At 35.0% G+C, this 20,608-nt stretch overlaps 2 protein-coding genes and 1 long non-coding RNA gene across 16 annotated transcripts in view; 2 read left to right on the forward strand and 1 right to left on the reverse strand.

Annotated features, from left to right (window-relative positions):
* The window catches only part of LOC136825812 (hepatic leukemia factor-like), a 177,562-nt gene extending 166,201 nt beyond the window's left edge, over window positions 1–11,361 (forward strand). For all 12 annotated transcript variants that reach the window (XM_067082756.1, XM_067082754.1, XM_067082745.1 and 9 more), the window contains one exon: window positions 8,546–11,361. In XM_067082756.1, coding sequence (XP_066938857.1) covers window positions 8,546–8,713 — 168 coding nt within the window. In that variant the 3' untranslated portion in view covers window positions 8,714–11,361. The remainder of the gene's footprint in view (window positions 1–8,545) is intronic.
* On the reverse strand, window positions 702–20,551 carry LOC136825814 (uncharacterized). 2 transcript variants are annotated; one of them, XR_010849464.1, is made up of 5 exons: window positions 20,413–20,551; window positions 16,337–16,393; window positions 3,726–3,839; window positions 3,345–3,464; window positions 702–823 (listed from the first exon to the last, which is right to left on the reverse strand). It is a non-coding gene; the product is annotated as an uncharacterized lncRNA (long non-coding RNA). The 2 variants fall into 2 exon arrangements; XR_010849463.1 differs by lacking the exon at window positions 3,345–3,464 and having other exon boundaries at window positions 702–2,244.
* The window catches only part of Gli (carboxyl ester lipase-like protein Gli), a 40,980-nt gene continuing 35,671 nt past the window's right edge, over window positions 15,300–20,608 (forward strand). Inside the window, exon 1 of one of the 2 annotated variants that reach the window (XM_067082741.1) lies at window positions 15,300–15,934. In XM_067082741.1, coding sequence (XP_066938842.1) covers window positions 15,433–15,934 — 502 coding nt within the window. In that variant the 5' untranslated portion in view covers window positions 15,300–15,432. The remainder of the gene's footprint in view (window positions 15,935–20,608) is intronic. The other variant, XM_067082742.1, reaches the window with a different exon arrangement.

Here is a 20,608-nt window from a genome sequence, read left to right on the forward strand (position 1 = left end):
ATACCAGTTTATACATTGACATAGTTTCCACTTATTTTTATTAGTTAAAAAATTAAATATCCTGATGTTTAAGGCTGAATTGAAGGGTTTGACTTGTTTTTCAAACTTTTGAGAGTGCACATTGCATTATGATCATATTCACCAAAGCTAATCAATTCTATTTGATGTGCATGTGATTTTTCTCGTTCAAAAACATAACTAGATGTGTTACTCGCTATACTGAATTTCATATAGTATACTGTATGTATTTAATGAAGTTAATTGAAAATAACATGCAATTATGACTGCATGATCTTATGGTGTTAGCATAGTTTAGTGGCCAAGTTTCCATCCATACTGTGCCTAACACAAGTTGACTATTAACTGGGTAATTAATTTATTTTGCAGGAGGAGGATAATTATCATGGGGGTTAGGATCAATTGGGATGATTCAGTTCCTAACATAATAGCTCCATTTATCATTAAAGTTGTATGTATTTTATAAAAATGAAAATTATAGTAAATTTATATTTATGTGTAAATATTGAATTGCAATGTTTTATTGTACAGTACATAGATGATTTTAACCAGGGCATTAAATATGGGTGCCTTTTTATATAGAGGGAAAAATATATGCACATTAACATTAGATGTACATTTTTATGTGTAGAATAATGAGTTTTAATTATGAATGAAATCTAATTAAAAACAAAATACAAAAGTGAAGTAATTATGAAAATTTTTATTGAAAAGTTTGGACCTTCTGCTCATATTTTACTGGAAATTTTGGACCTTCTGCTCCTATAGTTTTGCACTTCATATGTGCTCTATTACCTGTTAAAAACTGTTAGAATGCATACGTGTCATTACACAATTGATTTGACAAGTAATTTTTACAAATGGAGAAAATTATATGCATGAATAATAGCAGTACAAGTTACCATATGACTACAGATTATGACAAGTGAGGCTTCACCAAACAAATTATGTTGGCCTCATGTTACTTATTATTCATAATAACCTGTAACTGTTTTCATCTGAATAGTTGGTTTATAAAACTGATTGTGTGCATAAATTATGAAATCATAGCCCCAAAACAAAGTAAAAACAAATAAAATCACATGTATGTGTAATGTACTTTTAACAGGACTACTTTTGACTGACCCTGCATAATTTAAAAAATTAAATTCATACAATAGTAAACAAAAAGTTGAAATTAAGGATGACAAGAACATTGGAATTCAATGCTAGGAGAAAACAGTTATTACGCCATAAATGAACAGTGAGAGAAACGTGTATGTAAACCTTTCAAAATACTGGTGTTTGCTAAGTTTGAGACAAAATCCAACCACCAGATTTACAAACAAGGTGTCAAGTTTCTTTTTTTGTTTACTTTTGTTAAGAATCGGTACAAAAGAGGAAATGAAATATAGTTCAAAGTCATGAAAAAGTATATACTATAGTCTAAATTCATGCATAAAAGTGAATGAAAAATAGATTTTTTGGAGAAACTTGACCCTGTCACTTCCATTCACAGACAAGAAAATGTAGGTTTCTGTATATCAGCCATACAAGTCTATCCTTCATAGTCTTGTTTTAAATGAGTAAAGCTCATTTTCAAAGAGGCAGATAGTCCACTAAAATGCAGAACCAAAGAGGCAAATGCCCACTAAAATGCAGGAACTCGGCCCTGTGTACTCCCTACTAATCACCTGCATACTAGCCATTACCATCAAAACTTGTTGTAATCAATTAGCAATTGCAAAGTGAAAACCCTTTTGTCAACATCTCACAGTATGGTAACAATGAAAAGTACTGAAACAATAATAATTGTCATAAAAATCCCACAAAAACAAACCAGTAATCCAATGTACTATTGCAGTCAAGAAGCATTTAGACTTGACTTTCTTAGGAATAAAAGTGGATATTTACTAAGAAGCCACATCACTGATAATGAATAAAAAAAAAAAAAAAAAAAAAAAAAAGGAAGGTATGCAGAATAGAACTATTCCAAATAGTTTACCTGAACAAAGGCATAGTGGTAAGCGCATAAGTGTTATATTTTGAAATGTAAGTGTGCTCAAGAAGTTGGTCCTGTTTACCTTTTACTCCAGACGTAGTTATATGTACATATATCATATCTGTCTGATGCAAATATGAAAACTTGCCTTCTATCAATATTTTAGGTGTATCTGATAAACTTGGTGCCTGGCTACATCACTAAAATGCTGCCGTTGTTGTTGCTCAAAAGATTCCACTTCGTGTCTGCAACAAATTAAAGCATTAATTTCTTTTATGGCTTTTGAAAAAAATTATCTAAGGCCAGGGAGGCAATAAGAAACACATGTAACATATTTGGCATAATTTCAGTCTGAACGGGGAACATATGAGAATGGGTTTCTCATAACTCTGGAATGTTTTTGTGTTACAGTATCAAAACAACACAGGCTAAGCATTATATAAATGTAAACCAGTCAGAAGTGCAAGTTTACCAAGGTGGTTGCAGTGCCAAACTGCATCTGCTACCATGTTGTTAGGAGCATGTAAGAAGTTTCTATATTTATTGGAGTTTCTAGTGTGCACAGTATGTGTACTTCCTGTGATTCAAAAATGTTTTGTGTTAATAAACAGTTAGCAAACGTTACTGGAAAGTACTTTATAAGGATATTTCAGTTGAAGGTGTTTAGTCTAGTTTATCAAGACAATTGATGTGCAGACATATTGACGAGTTCTGTCGAGTAGCCTAAAACAAGAACGTGACATTTTTGCGTGGAACTGGATTACATGAATATTGTTTTTTTTTTTTTTTTTTTAGTAAGTCAGGGATTTACAAGGCTATTTATTATCAATGAATACTAATTAGAAAGCCGATGCTTTGAACTCTAGCCTAATTCTGTAATCGTATGGTTAGAGACAAGTGTGACAGCTTTATGTCACTAGAGCGCTAATGCTTGAGTTGAGCATTTTAGTATAATTAAAAACAACTTAAAAGCAAATGTATGAATGTTAGGTGACCTAAGTGAATTTTACTAATGAAAAATGAAATAATACATAAGGTTTGGTAAATATTTATTAATTTTTTATTTATAAAATTTACTTAGTCAACATTCTAACATTTACCCACTTGCTTTTAATTTAGTGTTTTGAATTATACCAAAATGCCCAATTCAAAGCATTAGCTTTCTAGTGATACATAAGCTGGCATACTTTGTCTTGAACCATATGATCAACAACGTGTATCAATATTTGCTGTTGAGGCCAGTTGTGCGAATGATTCAATATTACTTTAAACTTTTGTGGCATCCCATAAGGGTTAATGACCAAGTCGTGAAATGACTTGTTCAAGAAGAGAACACACTACTTACCAAACCTTGTCTATGGTGAAGCAAACTAATCTGGCTTACAGCTTACAAGCTTGGAAATAATCGTATTTATCACCTGCTGTAAATATATTTTTCGTAATGGAGGGCTTCTTTTTGGTTTTTCTGAAACCAAATTATGATGCTTTATAGTGGTATCTTTAAACATTCAAAATGGCATAAATATACTGTCAGAATGATGTCTTGAAGATATATAATTTTCTTGCACCACAGAAAAGTATGATAAATTTCCTTTCCAATCAAACATATGGTGTGTTGTTACTACTGATGCCAATTACTGCATATACAATAATTACACTAAATGCAATATTATTGTGACATTCTATTGGACTGATTTAATGATGAATCAATTTGAATAGCACCTACTTGCTTGGGAGAGGGAGTTACCATCTCCCAACACTCCAGATGGTGTCCCAATGTTTTATGGCTAGTTCTGTTAACACCATCTGAATCTAAGTGGATGCAACTTGCATGATGTCACTGAAATGTCAAAGGGTTAATCACACTGAGTAATTCTAATTTGTTAAAAATGAACTTATTCACTGTTATTACACAAAAATATTTGGAAGATGTCACATCTTTAATATCCTTCAGGTTTGTGAATTGTATGTGGATTTAAACCCCAAATATATTGTACTATAGTAAAATTTATTATTTGGCTGAAACCAAATCTAATTTAAATTTGTAAAATCTTGGATTGCACTGTAGTATCTTCTGACTAATTACAGAAGGTACAGTACCCACTATATCTCATCCCAGATTGATGATGATAATAGCAATACAATTATAACACCATCAGCTTCAGCAAAGCTTTCTATAATTTCTAAACTTTTAAAACATTACCATGAGACTTTTTATAAAAGACAAAGAATGTTTAGGAACTGTTACGTTTTTATGCCTCTGGTAATGCTCCAAAGACTGAAGAGCACACTACAATACAGTAAATTACAAAGATAAATGTAAAGAATTCATATGTACATACATATTTTTTTTCAAGTTTGTACACAACACAGTAAAAATTTGAAACCCTAGCCAGTTACTAAAGCTTTTAAAAGTACTTATGCAAAAATGAATGCTGTAATGAGAACATTACATGACATGGGTCTGAATTCACAAACAAAACAGAAATATTAAAGTGCTGTTACTTCAGAAAAAGTAGATATATAAAGTGCATAAAGGCACAGTTTTTCAAAGTTCCACAAATGTAACCCTATGATAATACATCAACTTACACCTTTTCACCGTCAAATAAATATATCAAATTACACCTTTTCACCATAAAATTATGTTCACAATGCATCAAAATGGATGCCTGTCTCAACATAATCAAGGACTAACAGCAGAAAATGGCTGTAAAATTATTGAGTTGGATTATACAAATGAGTTTGACAAAAGTAACACTGGCAGACTTACATACACGTTCTTCTCGGTCATAATTCTATTTGCTTTGTGGATATCAGTAATAAAATTCCTCTCTCAATCCAAGTTATTCATATTGCTTGCTTGTGTTTGGTGTACTGTACATGTATTTAAAACATTTTCCTTTTACAATGGTGGGAGGAAATCATCCCACTGAGCTGATTAACAGCTCAGTGGGCTGGTTAAACTAAGGTATACTTAACTTTTTTCTGAGATCTTCATTCAGTTGTCCCATTCCATTTTTCATTTGTTAGACCACATCTTTCTTCCATTTAATTTTATTAATTTGATCTTCCCACAGCAGTGGCCATAAATCTATACACCATAAGTCGCACATTTCGGTTACTATTTCATCCAGGCTACAGTTGTTCATTTTCTTGTTGCCCATTAAATCTCTGCTTTGCAGTCATTTGTGTCCGCAAAATAACGAAGTGTTCCCCTCCTCTGAGATATGGTTCTCCAATTCCCTCTTCCTCATTTGTCCTTTTAATACATAACATTTTTTTGTTAGATTTTTCAGTAGCCCACATCATGCATTATAATAAAAACGTGCAGGATGTGATTCTGAGGAAAAAAAAAAAAAAATTGTTCTGAATAATTGTAACTTTAAATGTTTTAATGGCTGCTTTTATTAAATCAAATCAAAGGCCTTCATATTTCAGTGAATACATTCTGTATTATGGTAACAATATACTGTTAGGATTTATTTCCAACTTGTCACAAGGTCATTCCAAAAGTTCTTGATCTCACCCACAAAATGTCAAAGTATAAAGTTTTGGTGTTGTTTTCCCCAACTTCAATACACTTGGTTCACCAGTGTTCAAGCACTGCTGTACCATCATGGAAGAAGATTGCACTTTGGACCTCCACAGTAATAATGACTTCATTACTGCTACTAAACTGATAGGACAGGTGAGATTCAAAAGAGGTAGAAGTCAGACTGGTGTCAGCTGAGAACAGCTCGAGATATGAAGCATCAATTCACAGCCACATTTGGCCTTTTCTTCAACTGTTTTCTGTGTTGTGTTAATAGGGAATTGTCCGAAAGAAACTCGCCTCTGCATTTCACCTCAACTTCCTTTACTACTTCTTGCACATTTTTTTGATGTGCAGTTTTCTCATTTGGCCATTTACCAGATAGCTTATGGTGATAACACCCCCACTATTTGAAAGTGCAGTGGCTATTGCCTTCCAACAGATGCCACTTCCTTGAAATTTTGGGAGGGGTAGAGTTATAGTAACTTCATTGATTGATTCAGGTTTGAATTGGTAAAACTGTCTCATTCTTGGTTACTAATATCCTGTGGCATTGTCTGAATCAGCTGGAAAGGAATCAAGTGTCCTGAAAAGTCCATTCTCGTGTCCTGAAAAGTTCATTCGTCTTCATCTGTTTTAGTGTAGACAACTGTAGTATCCATCTTGCAGCCAGCCTGCCCAATCCTATGGAGTCAGTCAAAAGTGTTTGTATAGAGCTAACACTCATGCCTGTGGTCTTGGCTACCTGTTGCAGTCACATGTCTTGTCATCCAAAACCAGGCAATGAATGATATCCACTTTGCAGAAAGGGAAGGGAAGCCATACCATGTTTTGGCAATGTCTGGTTTTCCATGGAAGTCATATCCTTCAATTGTTGATACAGTATACTTGATCAAGGCCACCTTTTTTGTTTAGTTTCAAATTTCAGTTGAAAGTAAACATCAAGAATGCAAAAACTGAGTTTGTTTATACAGTAGTCAAGAAAATGGCTGTAATATGCCTATAACTTTTTGAATGCCCTTGTATTAGATCTAAGGATTAAAGTAATATTTCAAGAAAATCCTGAAAAAAAAATCCACTTTGCAGTGAATACTTGTATTTCATATATTTAATGAGGGTTTTCATATTAAATTCTGAAACTGCCTCCTTATCAAATGATCATTGTACACTGGATGAATACTGTAATTTTAAAAACTGAAGCATGATGTACATTGAATTACCAAAAGACACCCTTCTGGTTCTGCAATGGTATTCTAAAGTTTTTATTTACCAAAAATAAAATGATTCATGTAGAAAAATGTTAAGAGATAATTGAATGCTTATTCAGCTTAAAACTAAATGTTGCCCACACCCATTTTGAAAATTTCAAACGTCAGATTCCAAATAGAGTAATAGGCAGCACGGTAATGATTTATGTTCCTAATTATCTGTCAGTGGTTTTTAAACATTAGGGCCTATGAAGTTGTCACTCAATACTTGTAAATCTTTCATTTTGGTAGCCAGCACTATGGACTGTAGCTTTTGGAGGTCTGTTCAGTTTGGCAAACTTTTGGAAAATCACGGGCAAAAGATGGCCTTTTACTGTGTTCATTATCATTATCTTCTTATTTTGACTTTGTGAAAAAGGAGAAACTATGTTCTCAAGTGTGATGTTCATCTTTTCACCTCAATGTAATGGTGACCTCTTTATAACACCTTTATAATAAGACCTTAGTCCAGTCATGTTGGCCACTTGAGTCTGCCTTCCTTGTTTTAAAAATTTTCCCCTTCTCTCACATGATCTAGATTCAAACTTTGCTTCTTCTTGTTAAAAAAAACTGTCACTGCTAGAACTTTCATACCACCAAACCCTTGGTTGTCTCCATGCTCTGAAAATGACAAGGTTCTCCACATGCTGTTGTTTTCAGATTATTTGCAACAATACATACTTGTTTTAATCAAACTAATCAATAAATGGTTACCCCATGTACAAATTAATACTGAACTATACCCATATAAGGACTTATATTAATTTTGATCTAAACCTGTATAAGGATTCCAAGCAATCCTAAAATAGTTCTGTAAAGAACTGTGTTATTCAGGTACTCTCACATTTAAAACTTCAAAACTTAATAATGCCATGGGACAAAAATTATTCTGTCACCAAACGGGATCTTACTGCAATGTCTTGTGATAACATGTGCCTTAGACCATAACAAAATTTACAAGTCTGGTGTGCTAGATTAGAGGGTGACAATCCACATGCCTGAATGTTGTCAACCACCTCATCATTTAATCAAAGCAGTTGTTCTTGGAAAGGGAAAATACTGTACTGTACATTATGTCAACCACCTCATCATTTAATCAAAGCAGTTGTTCTTGGAAAGGGAAAATACTGTACTGTACATTATTAACAACTATAATGTAAAAAACCAGGCTATTATTAATAACATTTCTATTATAACCTACATTCAACTCAGAGTAATACTGTAATTAGCTTAGGCAACTGAAGGCTGAAAAAGGGGTGAATGCCTTGCAAATCAGTGGCAACAAAGGTACAGGGACCAGTTACATCATGTAGTTGCCAAGATTTAATTAAGCTGATGCTCAAGTTTCAAATATTTATACAAACGGATAAGTATTGGGAATACTGTACAGTACTTGAACCAAATCCAAATCTGGTATATAAATATAACATGATATAAAGGATAACCATGATCTGATATCACTGTAATAACTATCATGCTGGTTCCTAAAAAGTTTTCACTGTAACAATTCTTACACTTTTGTCGAGATTTGCTTTTTTTTATATCTGCATACACTGTAGATCCCTCAGTATAATACAAGCTCTCGGTGGCATTCTTTGGTAGTCACTTAAGGTTTAGGTGCCGAAATTTTACCCCATTTACTGCAAATTAATATTAAATATCACTACAGCAGTGTAAAAAAAAATGACTGCACCCGTATATGTTTACAATTTGATTCGCATGATGCAAAATACTGAATCCGTTCTTTTTCTCATTCTTCAACAGAATTTGGCTCTTCGAATTCAAGTGGATAAAGCAACAAAAGAAGTTGAATCACTGAAGACCCGTTTGGGCAAGTATGAAGACGTGGAGGTGAAAACCATCATCACCGGTATTGGGAAATTTGAGGAGGACATGAAGACCAACATAACTGAGCATACATCCTCACACTAAACGGATCATCTTGCAGAAAGTCTCGTCACTTCCTCGAGAGTACTGGATTTGGAGCCTGTTTCAATGTTCTGAGATGCCATTTGTAATGCAGTTGAATCTGCATTTAACACTAGCACATATGAAAACCATTACAACCATGAGGTTACTTAAATGCTCAAAAGTGCATCCGTATGTTTTATGCACATTTTCCCAAGTATCTTATGTATGCATGTTCCAGAGATTTGTTATTGTTTCAGAGTTTATAAATATTGCTTTAAATTTGTCATATTTTATTTCAAAAGCTAGAATTATGGTGGCACACAAAAGTGAAGATGCTGACTGAATTTTTTGCATGTTTAAATGCATAATGAATACAGATTATTTTTAATGTATTTCTGTTTGCAGAGGATGGTAAGATATGGTATATGTGGATCATAATTAGCTAAATAAATTTGTTATGTGGAATTAACTAAGTATCGCATGCCTTGCTGTTTCTGCTCATGGAGAGACGTACTCTGCGCATATTAATTTAACCAGACCACTGAACTCGAAAGTAAAGCTCTTATAGGCTGGCCCTCCCAAGGATTTTTTATTTTTCTTTTAAAAAGCTACAATTTTAGGACAGTTTGTCTTATAAAAAAGCCACAATTTTTGGACATAAGTTACAGTGTTCACAGCATAGGTTGGCAACACAAGAAGGATTTCTTTCTTTGTTTTTGAAGTAAATGGAATGTTACCTTGAATAGTAAGTACGACTTAGGGAGGCTGTCGTCAGTGATCTCGCTGGAATTTTAAATACAGTCTTTTCATTCTGATTTTTTATAAGATCAAATAGTGGAATTATTCTGGTGTACAAATCATATTTTCCCAATCACTCTTACTGAAGTTTAATTGGAGAATATAGTTAGTCAGTTGGATTTGTAAGCTATATTTTTTGGCATGGACAAGTAAAATGTAAACATGTTCCTCAAATGTATTTACCTCAGGCATTAAGCACAAGATGTTGGGAGTAAAGGAAAAATGAATATGATATTGCTGCATCCTCTCCATTTAGGTGATGCAAATTACCATTTCGGAGTAGTGAATATGAGAATCACACCCATTAGCTGGTGGTATGTGGATGGAGTCCCACAGGTGGTATATAAATTGAAATTGAATGATATTAGTTTTGCTAATGAAATAGCAATATTTTTTAAAAGTTAGACATAATAATCAAAATTTGGGCTAGTTTTTAAAACACAACAATTAGTTATGTGGCTATTGTCTGAAATATGTATGATAGCAGAATACTGAAATGAACTCTTGAGTTAATATTTTACCACTGTTCATTTTGCTAAGATAATACTGTAAGCTGTTCCAAGCTTGTTCACACTGTAATGGACTAATTGTTTAATTTCATACTTTATTTCTTCCTTTGTCCCAAATGCTGTAGACAAATACAGAGGTTTACTGTCAGATATTAATCATGCTTTCCCTAGACAAATTCTTGTTTAAAGTCCGTTCACAATATTACGGGTCACCGTCCAGTTATTTCAGTTAATTTTTTTCTATTAGCGTAAATGACACTGTGAGCAGTAATACTGGAAAACCTCATGGCAAAGATTCATAGTGCTGAAATGGCATCTTTTGTTCATGCACCGTTTCAGCATAGTGGAAATTTTTATGGGCAATATGAAATCCTTAGATGATTTATTGCTGAGATACAGATCGACTAACAAGGAATGTACTGTGTTCATAAATAAGACAGAAATGCTTTATAAATATAATGTAAAGTCCTAAGTTTCCCAATCCAGTCTACTGCCTACAACGTAGATCCCAGCTGTTTTTATCAAAATACTTTGTTACTACCATATAAAGCTTGGAAACAAGTACTGTAGTGGTCTTGAAAAATTATCTTGTCATGTTTCAATGTACTGTGTATTCAGCATACAAATATGACTGAAGCCTTTCAGAAGATGTGCCTGGGCCCACTTAACTTCCTGTATTTCAGTAGTCAGACAAATCCACTGAGCATTCTCAGTGAAACAGGGTAATTTGTTTTTATTTTATTTTTTTCTACCAAAATTGGTTTGGCCAAGCCTGGGCCTCGCTGTTATGATCTATGCTAATCATTACACACTGGGAAGATATTTAATGGTCAGTTGTGTGAGAATATCATAGATTTACATGACTGATTGGCTATATCATATACTGTAGTAAAATTTGTTGATTTGCCAATACAAAATAGTGATTCTTGCTCAATCATAATGTTGGTCGATTGTACAGTTTAATAAGGTATTGGAGAAGAAGTTATATTTTTGGTGAAAAATTTATGTTATATTAAAAGAAATGGTGTATTATCTTAATGTACAATATATGTTATCAAGTTTATTATCTAGATTAGAACATAGAGAACATAGAATATAATATAGTTAGTAATATTAAGTGTAAATAGTATTAACTTTTAAGGAAAATATTATGAAGCTGTATACTTTGTCACCTCATCACAAATGATTGCATTCACTCCTCACTGGTATTTTCCTAATTTCATTCCGTCTTTTTCATGATCATTGCGTGTCTTGATGTTTGTGTTCTTCATTTGACATGTACAAGTTTGCCAGTCAATATTCTGCTTTCAAGTAGCCTGTGACTTATTCTCAGATGTTATATAAAGTATGGTATAAGTTTCAGTTCTGTGTTTCTCTAACCTTGAATCGGACTGACCTGTCGCATCATTTATGAAACTATTCTCTGTAGAGGAATATTACACAAATTAAAGACCTATGTGAAGAGAGATCTTTTATGTGAAGTTCTCACTGAATTCTATATTTTTAAAAAATAAAAAATAAAATATACTCCTGTACTGAGATTAACCCTCCTAATGGTGTTGTATTGTCAAATACCATAATACTGAGAATAGGCTGCCATAAATGTATGTCAAATTTTGAACTTGTATAAGTTCTAGCTTCTTTAAAAATACATGAGTGTCTAGAGCGAGAGTGTAACCACTCTGTTAGGTAAGTTGGCTACATGCATCACAATTAACCAACTTACTTTACATGTCAAAAATATACTAGATAAATCTAGTTTTATTCAAATAGTAAATAACCCAACTAAAAAACTGCAATATGATGGATTATAGGTAGGCTACCATGTTAGCCACAATGACTTCTTATGGCTACAGCTTTTAAAGCAATTATGTGTAAAGTACACCTCAACTTGGGTGAGAAATATGATATTACTGTTGTGGTGTGGCATATCTTGAATGTTCAAGAGTGCCCTTCACTACAGAAGGGTGTTCATCACTTTTCAGACAGTATAATATGCAGTTGTCCCTGGATTTATGATCTACTGCAACTGCATTCCAACAAGACAATGTTTGAATGTAAAGAAAATTGTCAATATGACAGAGTTTAATGCTGTGAGGTTGTCAATATGACAGAGTTTAATGCTGTGAGGTTATGTTAAAAATGAAGATAAGCCACTACCCTGCAGCTAGAGGCCAAAGGGGCGCTGCAAAGAACCTTAAGTAACGCCTACAGTGCACCGCATGAGGTGCACTGACGGCGCTATCACTCAATGGGGAGCAGAATATGGAATGGGGAAACAAAGCCTGACGACTGAGAACTGGATGTCACGGTTAAGATACCACAGAAAGCTGACCTGAATGAATATGGTGAATAAAATGACATTGCACTTATGTCTGTTGTAACAAAAATTTTCAATATGCTCATTCTCAATATGCTGGAGAAAGAAGCCGATGAAAAGCTTGAGAGATGAGCAAGCAGGTTTTAAAAGAGGATGGAAGATATTGCACAGATCAATTCTCTGTGCTAAGGCATACTGTGTAGTAATGCATGGAATGTGCAGACCCCTATCTGATGGCTTTGGGTGACTGCAAGAAGGCATTTGACAGCATCCCAGAACCAATCTACTCAAGGGCTTGCGTTACTATGACATTCCTATTAATTATGTAAAGCTAATTGGGAACAGAGTATAGCATTTAGGCTAAAGGCCAAGCGCTGGGACCTATAAAGCCATTCAGCGCAGAAATGGAAACTGACAGTATAGAGGTTTGAAAGGTGTAACAGGAGCTAAACCTTGCACTTGCACTGTGAAACAATTGATAGGAGAGGGTGGAAAGTAAGATGGAGGAAAGAGGATATAAATGGAGGTACAGTTAAAGGAATGAAATGCGTTGCAGCTAGGGCCGAAGGGATACGACAAAGAACCTTAATAATGCCTACAGTGCATCACATGAGGTGCACTGAAGGCACTAACCCGTTACAGGGGTAAAGCTAATTGGAATCATCCATGAACGTAGTAAATGTGACACTAATGTTGATGAGATCCTGTCAAGTGAATTTACAACAAACAGTACGGTGCTACAAGGTAATGTCATTTCACTCCTGCTGTTTGGCCTTCGCATAGATTTCATAAAAAAAAAAAATAGTAGTCTGAGATGGAAGAGGAGGTTCACTTGGAGATTTGGCAACCAAGAATGTTCCTCACGTAGATGAGCTGATGATGAAAGGATTCTGGAGATGAGTGGAGACTTGTGGGAGATAAAGCAGATATTCACCAAGCCTTGGGAATAACTTTCAACCAGGGGCAATTATACCTGATGGGTGCATCTCCCCAGACAAGGAATCAAGCCTAGGACTTTACTTTGAAACTTTAAATACAATGGCAGGCAGTCGACTCTGACAGAAAGCAGAACTGATGCACTTGACAATTACAGGTTCCTTAATATGAAGGTTATTCCCAATGTGTAGTAAAACTGATAATATTTATGGCTTAATGTTTGGAATGTAAAAAAAAAGAGAGATAAAAGTCACGTGTACAAATAAAAAATTCACACACAACATAAATACCTATATACATGCATATGTACATACATACAATATATATATATATATATATATATATATATATATATATATATATATATAAAACTTCCAGCTTACGCGTATCCATCGAGAGTATCCAGAGAGAGAGAGAGAGAGAGAGAGAGAGAGGAGAGAGAGAGAGAGAGAGAGAGAGAGAGAGATGAAACTTTAAACTGTGCATATATGTGTGTCACAGCAACAGACGCTAAACTCTTCTATACAACTATCACATCTTGAGTTCCCATTAACAAATTTATAACCATATTACACTTCCTCGCATGCTCTATTTATAGCAATTATTAAGTATATATTAACGAGCGATTACGTTGTATTTTGGTATTGTTAATGTAAAATCATACAATCTTATTAGCAAATTGCTGAGAGAAATTGCTGAATGATGGGTAGAAACTGGAAACCGTGCACGAATTGTTTGTTCAAATAAAGAAAGTCGTTACGCTTCTTCGCTATGCAGAACGTACTGTGCTTCATGCCAATTCCTCAGACAACTTCAAACTGGTTATTTTCGGTTTCATTAGTCGAGTATGTAACTCGACGAATTTGGTGAGTTACTGCAACTCTTATAATTTAACTAAGATGCGAATTAAGACTGTTAAATATACTAAAGAAGATTGCATTGTGTTGTATGAGTTGCACTGACTGCCTAGCTAAGTTAGAATTTGTTTAAATTACTTTTCATGACTCCTCACGCTATTAGGGCTGGGTTTCCAAAGCACTAGAAGGATTTACTGTCCATAATGAAACCAACAAAAAAAGGCCTGCAGATTGTTTCAAGTTGTCTAAGCCTAGATGAGCTTCGAATGTTTGATAAAAAGCCTTCATTTTGCAGCACAAGACTGAACAATAACCTCCCACTTGACAACAGGACTGAAAATACCAAGCGTTTCAAAAGAAAAAGTGAAAACTCGTATTTTCTGAGGGCTATGATAGTGTGGATTTGATAACTAATATGGAGTAGATTCTTCGTATGTCTCTTAACGTATGAATATGTCAATTGAATTTTCCCAACAACGGCAGCCACTTTGGTTGAGTATTGACGGATGATAAAAACATTTATAAAGTCTTCCTAGCCGAAACCAGTCTAGCACAACGATTGTCTACCATAACACAAATGAAATATCATAATAGAAAGCAAAATCATCCAGAAAACTATTACAATGCACACAAATATAACTTCTGAGCACAATATTCAGACATAATCAGACAAACTCCCATGTACAGGTCAAATTGGCTCAGGGTACGTGAAGGTGATGCCTTTGTGAAACCTACCAATACGCTCCGCCCTCAAACTTGCCTACATAAATGGGAACTGTACAAACCCCTGTGGCAACTGGGCTCCAAAAATACATTTAAAATTGATATTTTTGTTAAGGATTGGCTTAATGTAACAATTCAAACTATAATGCGTCAGTTTCTGTTTCATGTTACCGAGCTCACCTGCGGGGTGCTGCCATCTGTCGAGCAGGTAAGGAACTGCTAATGCTTTATTCGAACAAAATCCACTCTCGGGTAATGCGTCAAATGTTTAATTTTAAAATTAACAAGCTAAAATGTTAACGAACACCTAAAAATACGTTACGCCTATTTTAAACGAATTTATAAGCAATAACTTAGTTCATATGGAGGATATACGCACGCACACAAACACACAATTTAAAACCCCAGGGTCCTCCAGGGTCTGGGGTGGGGCCGAGAACAGAGTCACCAGGTAGAGGAAGTTGGGACCAGAGAGAGAGAGAGAGAGAGAGAGAGAGAGAGAGCGAGAGAGACCCAGTCCCAGAGACTTCACTCAGTGTGTGATCAAAGATGTGCCAGGCTGGACTGCGTGACGCCATCAGGTGACGCCCGAAGACAATGGCTTTAAAAAAGGCGAGATCAACTCGCTTACTACTTGTGAAAGTGATCTGGTGTGTGAACATCTCACTGTGCTGTTTAATAGTGCCTTCTGCAGGTCAGTTTCGAAACGACCAGGACCCGGAATACTACCGCTACAACAACAACCCGCAGCAATACCCACCCTATTACTCTACCCCGTCCCCTGTGCGGACTCTCTACAACACCGGAGGGGACACCTTCTACGGCACCGACAGGAGATACGACACTCGCTACGACGACCCCACCAGACCCAGGGGCTTCGACAACCGCTACAAGGACACGAGCTACCGCTACGGAGACCCAGCCTCCAACGACAGGTTGAGTGTCATCGCGGGCGGGCGGTTCGACTCCCGAGGGCGTGAGAGGCAGGGGTATGAGTACAGGCGCAAGTGGGAAGGGCGCAACAACTACGGCGAATTCGGGGTCCTGGGTGGATGGAGGCCTGACATCCAGGGGGAGCAGCGCCCCTCGGAAATACCAGGTTGGTGGGAATGGGATCGAAGTCTACCTCAAGTTCGACTCCTAGGCGATGATTTAAGTAGTGTGTGTGTGTGTGTGTGTGTGTGTATATATATATATATATATATATATATATATATATATATATATATATATATAAATAATATATATATAATTGTATATACACAGTATACATACATACATACATACATACATACACTAATTATTGCACTGTCTTCCTATATCTTGTATTCTGCACTTACCTTACACTATACTTCATAACCACATGATATTATGTATATATACATATATATGTATATATGTGTGACAAGTGTTTCACGGAACAGTGGAAAAAAATAAATAAGTCAACTACAAAAAATCCGACTCGGTAAAAGAAACATGACTTCAATGAGACGGAACTGACCTGATACTTAAAACATTAAAATGAAGCTTAACTCGTCATCTGCCACATTGCATCCATCTGCAAGAGTAGAAAGGCACCATCATTAGTATGATAAACGAGTAACATAAAAATGTGTAGGACTACTCTGCATAATAAACTGTTTATTTTTGAAAGCTGTACTGACGTTGTAACTTGTCGATTTCCAAACTATTTTGTCATGAATATTTATGGGAAACTAACAAGATCTCTCTTCATTGGTGGGATATAAATACGATTGGTGGGATATAAATACGCTACACACAAGGGTGCTAATTTATTTCAGCTCTCTTTTCTGTTGTTCGTGTTTCTATACCAACATTTTAATGGAAAAATCAGTGTACGTATATATATATATATATATATATATATATATATATATATATATATATATATATATATATATATATATATATATATGTGTGACTTTTTATCACATCACCATGATTCATATACAATCAGTAAGCTACAAACGTCCTTTCATATCCAATTCGCTCTACCTCGGAAATAATATATTTTCATATATGTTACCGAAGGGGAATTTTTTAGTTGATAATAAGTTCGTCATCCCGTGGGCTCGAACCAACGACGGACAAGAACTCAGGACTACAGTGGACGCTTTAATCCACACGGCCAGCAAGTGAGGTATACAGTAAGTGGATATCGGCTCCCACCGACAAATCCCCGTCGAACTCAGGTGTTTGTATTTAGAGACGATAATATATTATTTCCGAGGTAGAGCGAATTGGATATTAAAGGACGTTTGTAGCTTACTGATTGTATATGAATCACGGTGATGTGATTAAAAGTCATATATATATATATATATATATATATATATATATATATATATATATATATATATATATATATATATATATATATAATTAGGTTTTCCATTCTTTGCATGGAAGGCCTAGAAGTATAGTAACCTCACCGTTCTCTGACGTGGGTTCAAATCATCTTGAACGAAGTGTTTCTCCATACATTTCATATAAAAATGAAAAAACTGATTGTGGTAAAGGCATTGGTGTTTTCTCGACACAAGGATACAGTATATTAATCCTATCATAATTTAAACTAAATTCACTCCGCTTGAAAATGGGCGGAATAATCAAAAGCGTAAATAATTGCTTTTGTGAGTTACAAAGAAAAGTCGACTATGTAGGTCTAAGATGCCCTTCATTTTGCCAATTCAAATATAACGAAGTTTGTGTAAGGTCATTTCTCCTCCCAAAACCACTTTTTTTACTAGTACGATATTTTTTTTATTTTTTTTTAAATATCCTACAATTTCGTTACTTCTCTGACAACCTGCACAGGCGTCACTTCACTGTTTCTTCGGTTCCCAGAGGTTTAGCGTTCATGAATATCTGCGTAATATATAAAAAAAAGACCATATTTTACTACACCGTGAGAATCTCCCACGTTGTCATATAAACAGCTGGGCTACTTCGGTCTACCTGTAGTAGCCGTGAGCCACAAAAAAAAAAAAAAAAAAGCAAGGGTGGTTAATACTTTTTTTAAACTTTTTTTTGTAAGTGCAATTCAGTACCAGCAACTCTGCCCTAATCTGGACAAACTTCATAAAAAACCTATGCATCGTAAAACGAATGAGTCGTGAAGAAGAGATAAAATATATTTTGTGTCCCTTATCAGAACTTGCACAACGATTGATTTCATCAATAAATAATCCTGTTACATGATACGTTTCGTGTACTATAATACCATATCCGGTAGCAATCTGTAACCTTTTTTAATCTTAAATCTACTTATAAAGTATTGCATTACACGACACATTTTTAAATTATTGTTTATAGGCAAAATTTTCATACTCGGCAAGGGCACAGTGTTATTCTTCCCTTACTGCTCAAGTTTAAACATAATTTGAACATCGTTAATATTTCACGGGCTCTTGCTTCTATGACATACTGAAAAGTAAATCACACGGGTAACAGAAAATTATGTTGTAAATATATCAAATGTAATATCACACTGTAGTACAGTACTGACAGTACAGTATTACGTTTTCTGTAATTCTTGAGTATAAACGTAAACCATTCTACTTTTAAAAAGTGATTTACCTCCTACAATCCTATTTTCCCAGTGCATAGGTCTAGAAAGTGTGACCACACCAGATACCAATGGCTGGTTGCAATGCAAATCGTTTTAAGCAGCATTTGTTGAAGCCAGAAAGCTAGCAGGCTCTTGCGTTCGAATTCCCACAGGACCATTTATAAGCATACCCACTGCTTCAGACTTATTAAAGAAATTTAATGCAAATAACATTTTTCGTAAACTTTGACAGTGTCTTTCAAAGGTTAAATGTTCTTTGTCACAATACGGTGACAAAATCTGGTCAATCCAGGCTCTCAAGTGTATTATTTTTTACTTAGGTCATGAGTTTTCTTAAAGACTTTTAATGCAATACTCAAAATACAACAAATGAAAAATACCCAAGAAACAAAAACGAAGTTACCAGTCAGCTTGATGGGACTGCGCAGATTTGGTAAACATATACAAACATTTCTAAATACATGAACCATACATATTTCCTAATACAATACTAATTTTGTGTTTGATGTGTAACAGATCAATATTACTTGTGTAAAAAAAACCATGGGGCACTCCTGAGAAAATCAGTTTTTGGGTGGGGGAAACCAACACCCCCCAAAAAAAGTTCATTGCACCCAGTAACGATAAAAAAAAAAATGCACAAATCATTTGACAGACAGTTGTAAATTTAAATAAACTGTATATGGTTCATGTTTTTCAAGAATAAGAGAATATTCTAGACTTTAGGCCAAAGGCCATGCGCTGGGATTTGAAAGGTGTAACCTTAGGTAATGCCTACAGCACTACCCCCTACGAGATTCAAGACATAGGCCTAAGGACCCAGGTCCTACTCAGCAAGGGCTCCTTCACCTGTCATTTACTCCTTGCCAACCTGACCTGACCTTACATACACCATGAGTAAGATGCAAGGATGCATTCTGACCTAACATAACCTAGGATTCTAGGCCCTGCCAGGCCAGGTTGTATACTTAAAGGAATGTTTATTAGGAATTTTCTAGAATTAGCAGTTTCTACTTACGTTTGAGGTACAACAACAATTTTCTTACTGAACATGGAAGGAAAAAATAGAGTGGGGGAGTTTGAAAATATGCATTCTCTGGGAAGTAATAAAACATTTTTACTGGAATAGAGTGACAACCCCATTAAGGAAGATAAGGGCTCATGAACTCTGTAACAAAAACAAGTGGGAAAAGACATGCATGCACTGCTGTGTTTGATTTTGGAAAATCCTGAAGGCCTGATACATTATATGGAAAATACAGTTTATCAAAAAAGGTGCAATATAATCCACGGGTAAAAAGTGCCAAAATAGCCATTTTTGTAATTGTTACCTGATTCTGCAGCTTTAATTTGTTACAGGCTTCTACAGCATGGAAAAAATAAACAGCAAAACAACTCTCTAGTTGTATGGAAGTGCTGCAAGGTATATTTTTACCTTAATACTAGGCTAGCTCACATGAACGCCATGTTTTGTACCAGCCTACATATATGAATGCTGAAAACATCTATGAACATTAAATATTTCGGTAAATTTGTGATAGATTTTTGGGCTAGTATGATTTTGCCCGTAAGCATATTAAGAAGATTTAAGAACAAAACAAAAACCTCAAATTCTGAGAAATGGTATCACGTAAAATTACCTGCTAACGAATGTCAAACGTTCAAAGCACACAGTAAAAAACATGAAAGTATTACTTTCACATCCAAATTACAATGATCTTCTAAAATAAAATAAAACACCACGATCAAATGACCAGGAATGAAACCGAAACAAGAGGGGCATTCTGATAGTGAAAATTGCTTCGTGAAAAGGGGAGTTAAGATGCACTGCGCAAGGTTAGGTTAAGGGCAACTGTTTGTTATGGGGCCTTATGACACCTTTTCCTTTCATGATGTTTTAAGATTTATAAATATGATGGACATAAATATATATATATTTCTCCACCCTCCTCCCAAAAAAGCTTTGAGTATTCAACCAAACTTACCCACAACGGGTATATAATGCTTATGATTCTGAGCCTAGGCCTAACTCTTGAGACGAATCGATCGCTGGGCCTAATTCGAAAACTCTTCAAATAATGTTCGTTTCATATTTTGATGTTACATTATCACTCACATGGCAAGAATAATTTACTATCCGTTAGTGAGCACTATTAGTACTCACTTTACAAGGATAGTGAG

The sequence above is a fragment of the Macrobrachium rosenbergii genome, chromosome 39 (genome assembly GCF_040412425.1).
Source record: "Macrobrachium rosenbergii isolate ZJJX-2024 chromosome 39, ASM4041242v1, whole genome shotgun sequence".
Classification (NCBI taxonomy): Eukaryota; Metazoa; Arthropoda; class Malacostraca; order Decapoda; family Palaemonidae; genus Macrobrachium; species Macrobrachium rosenbergii.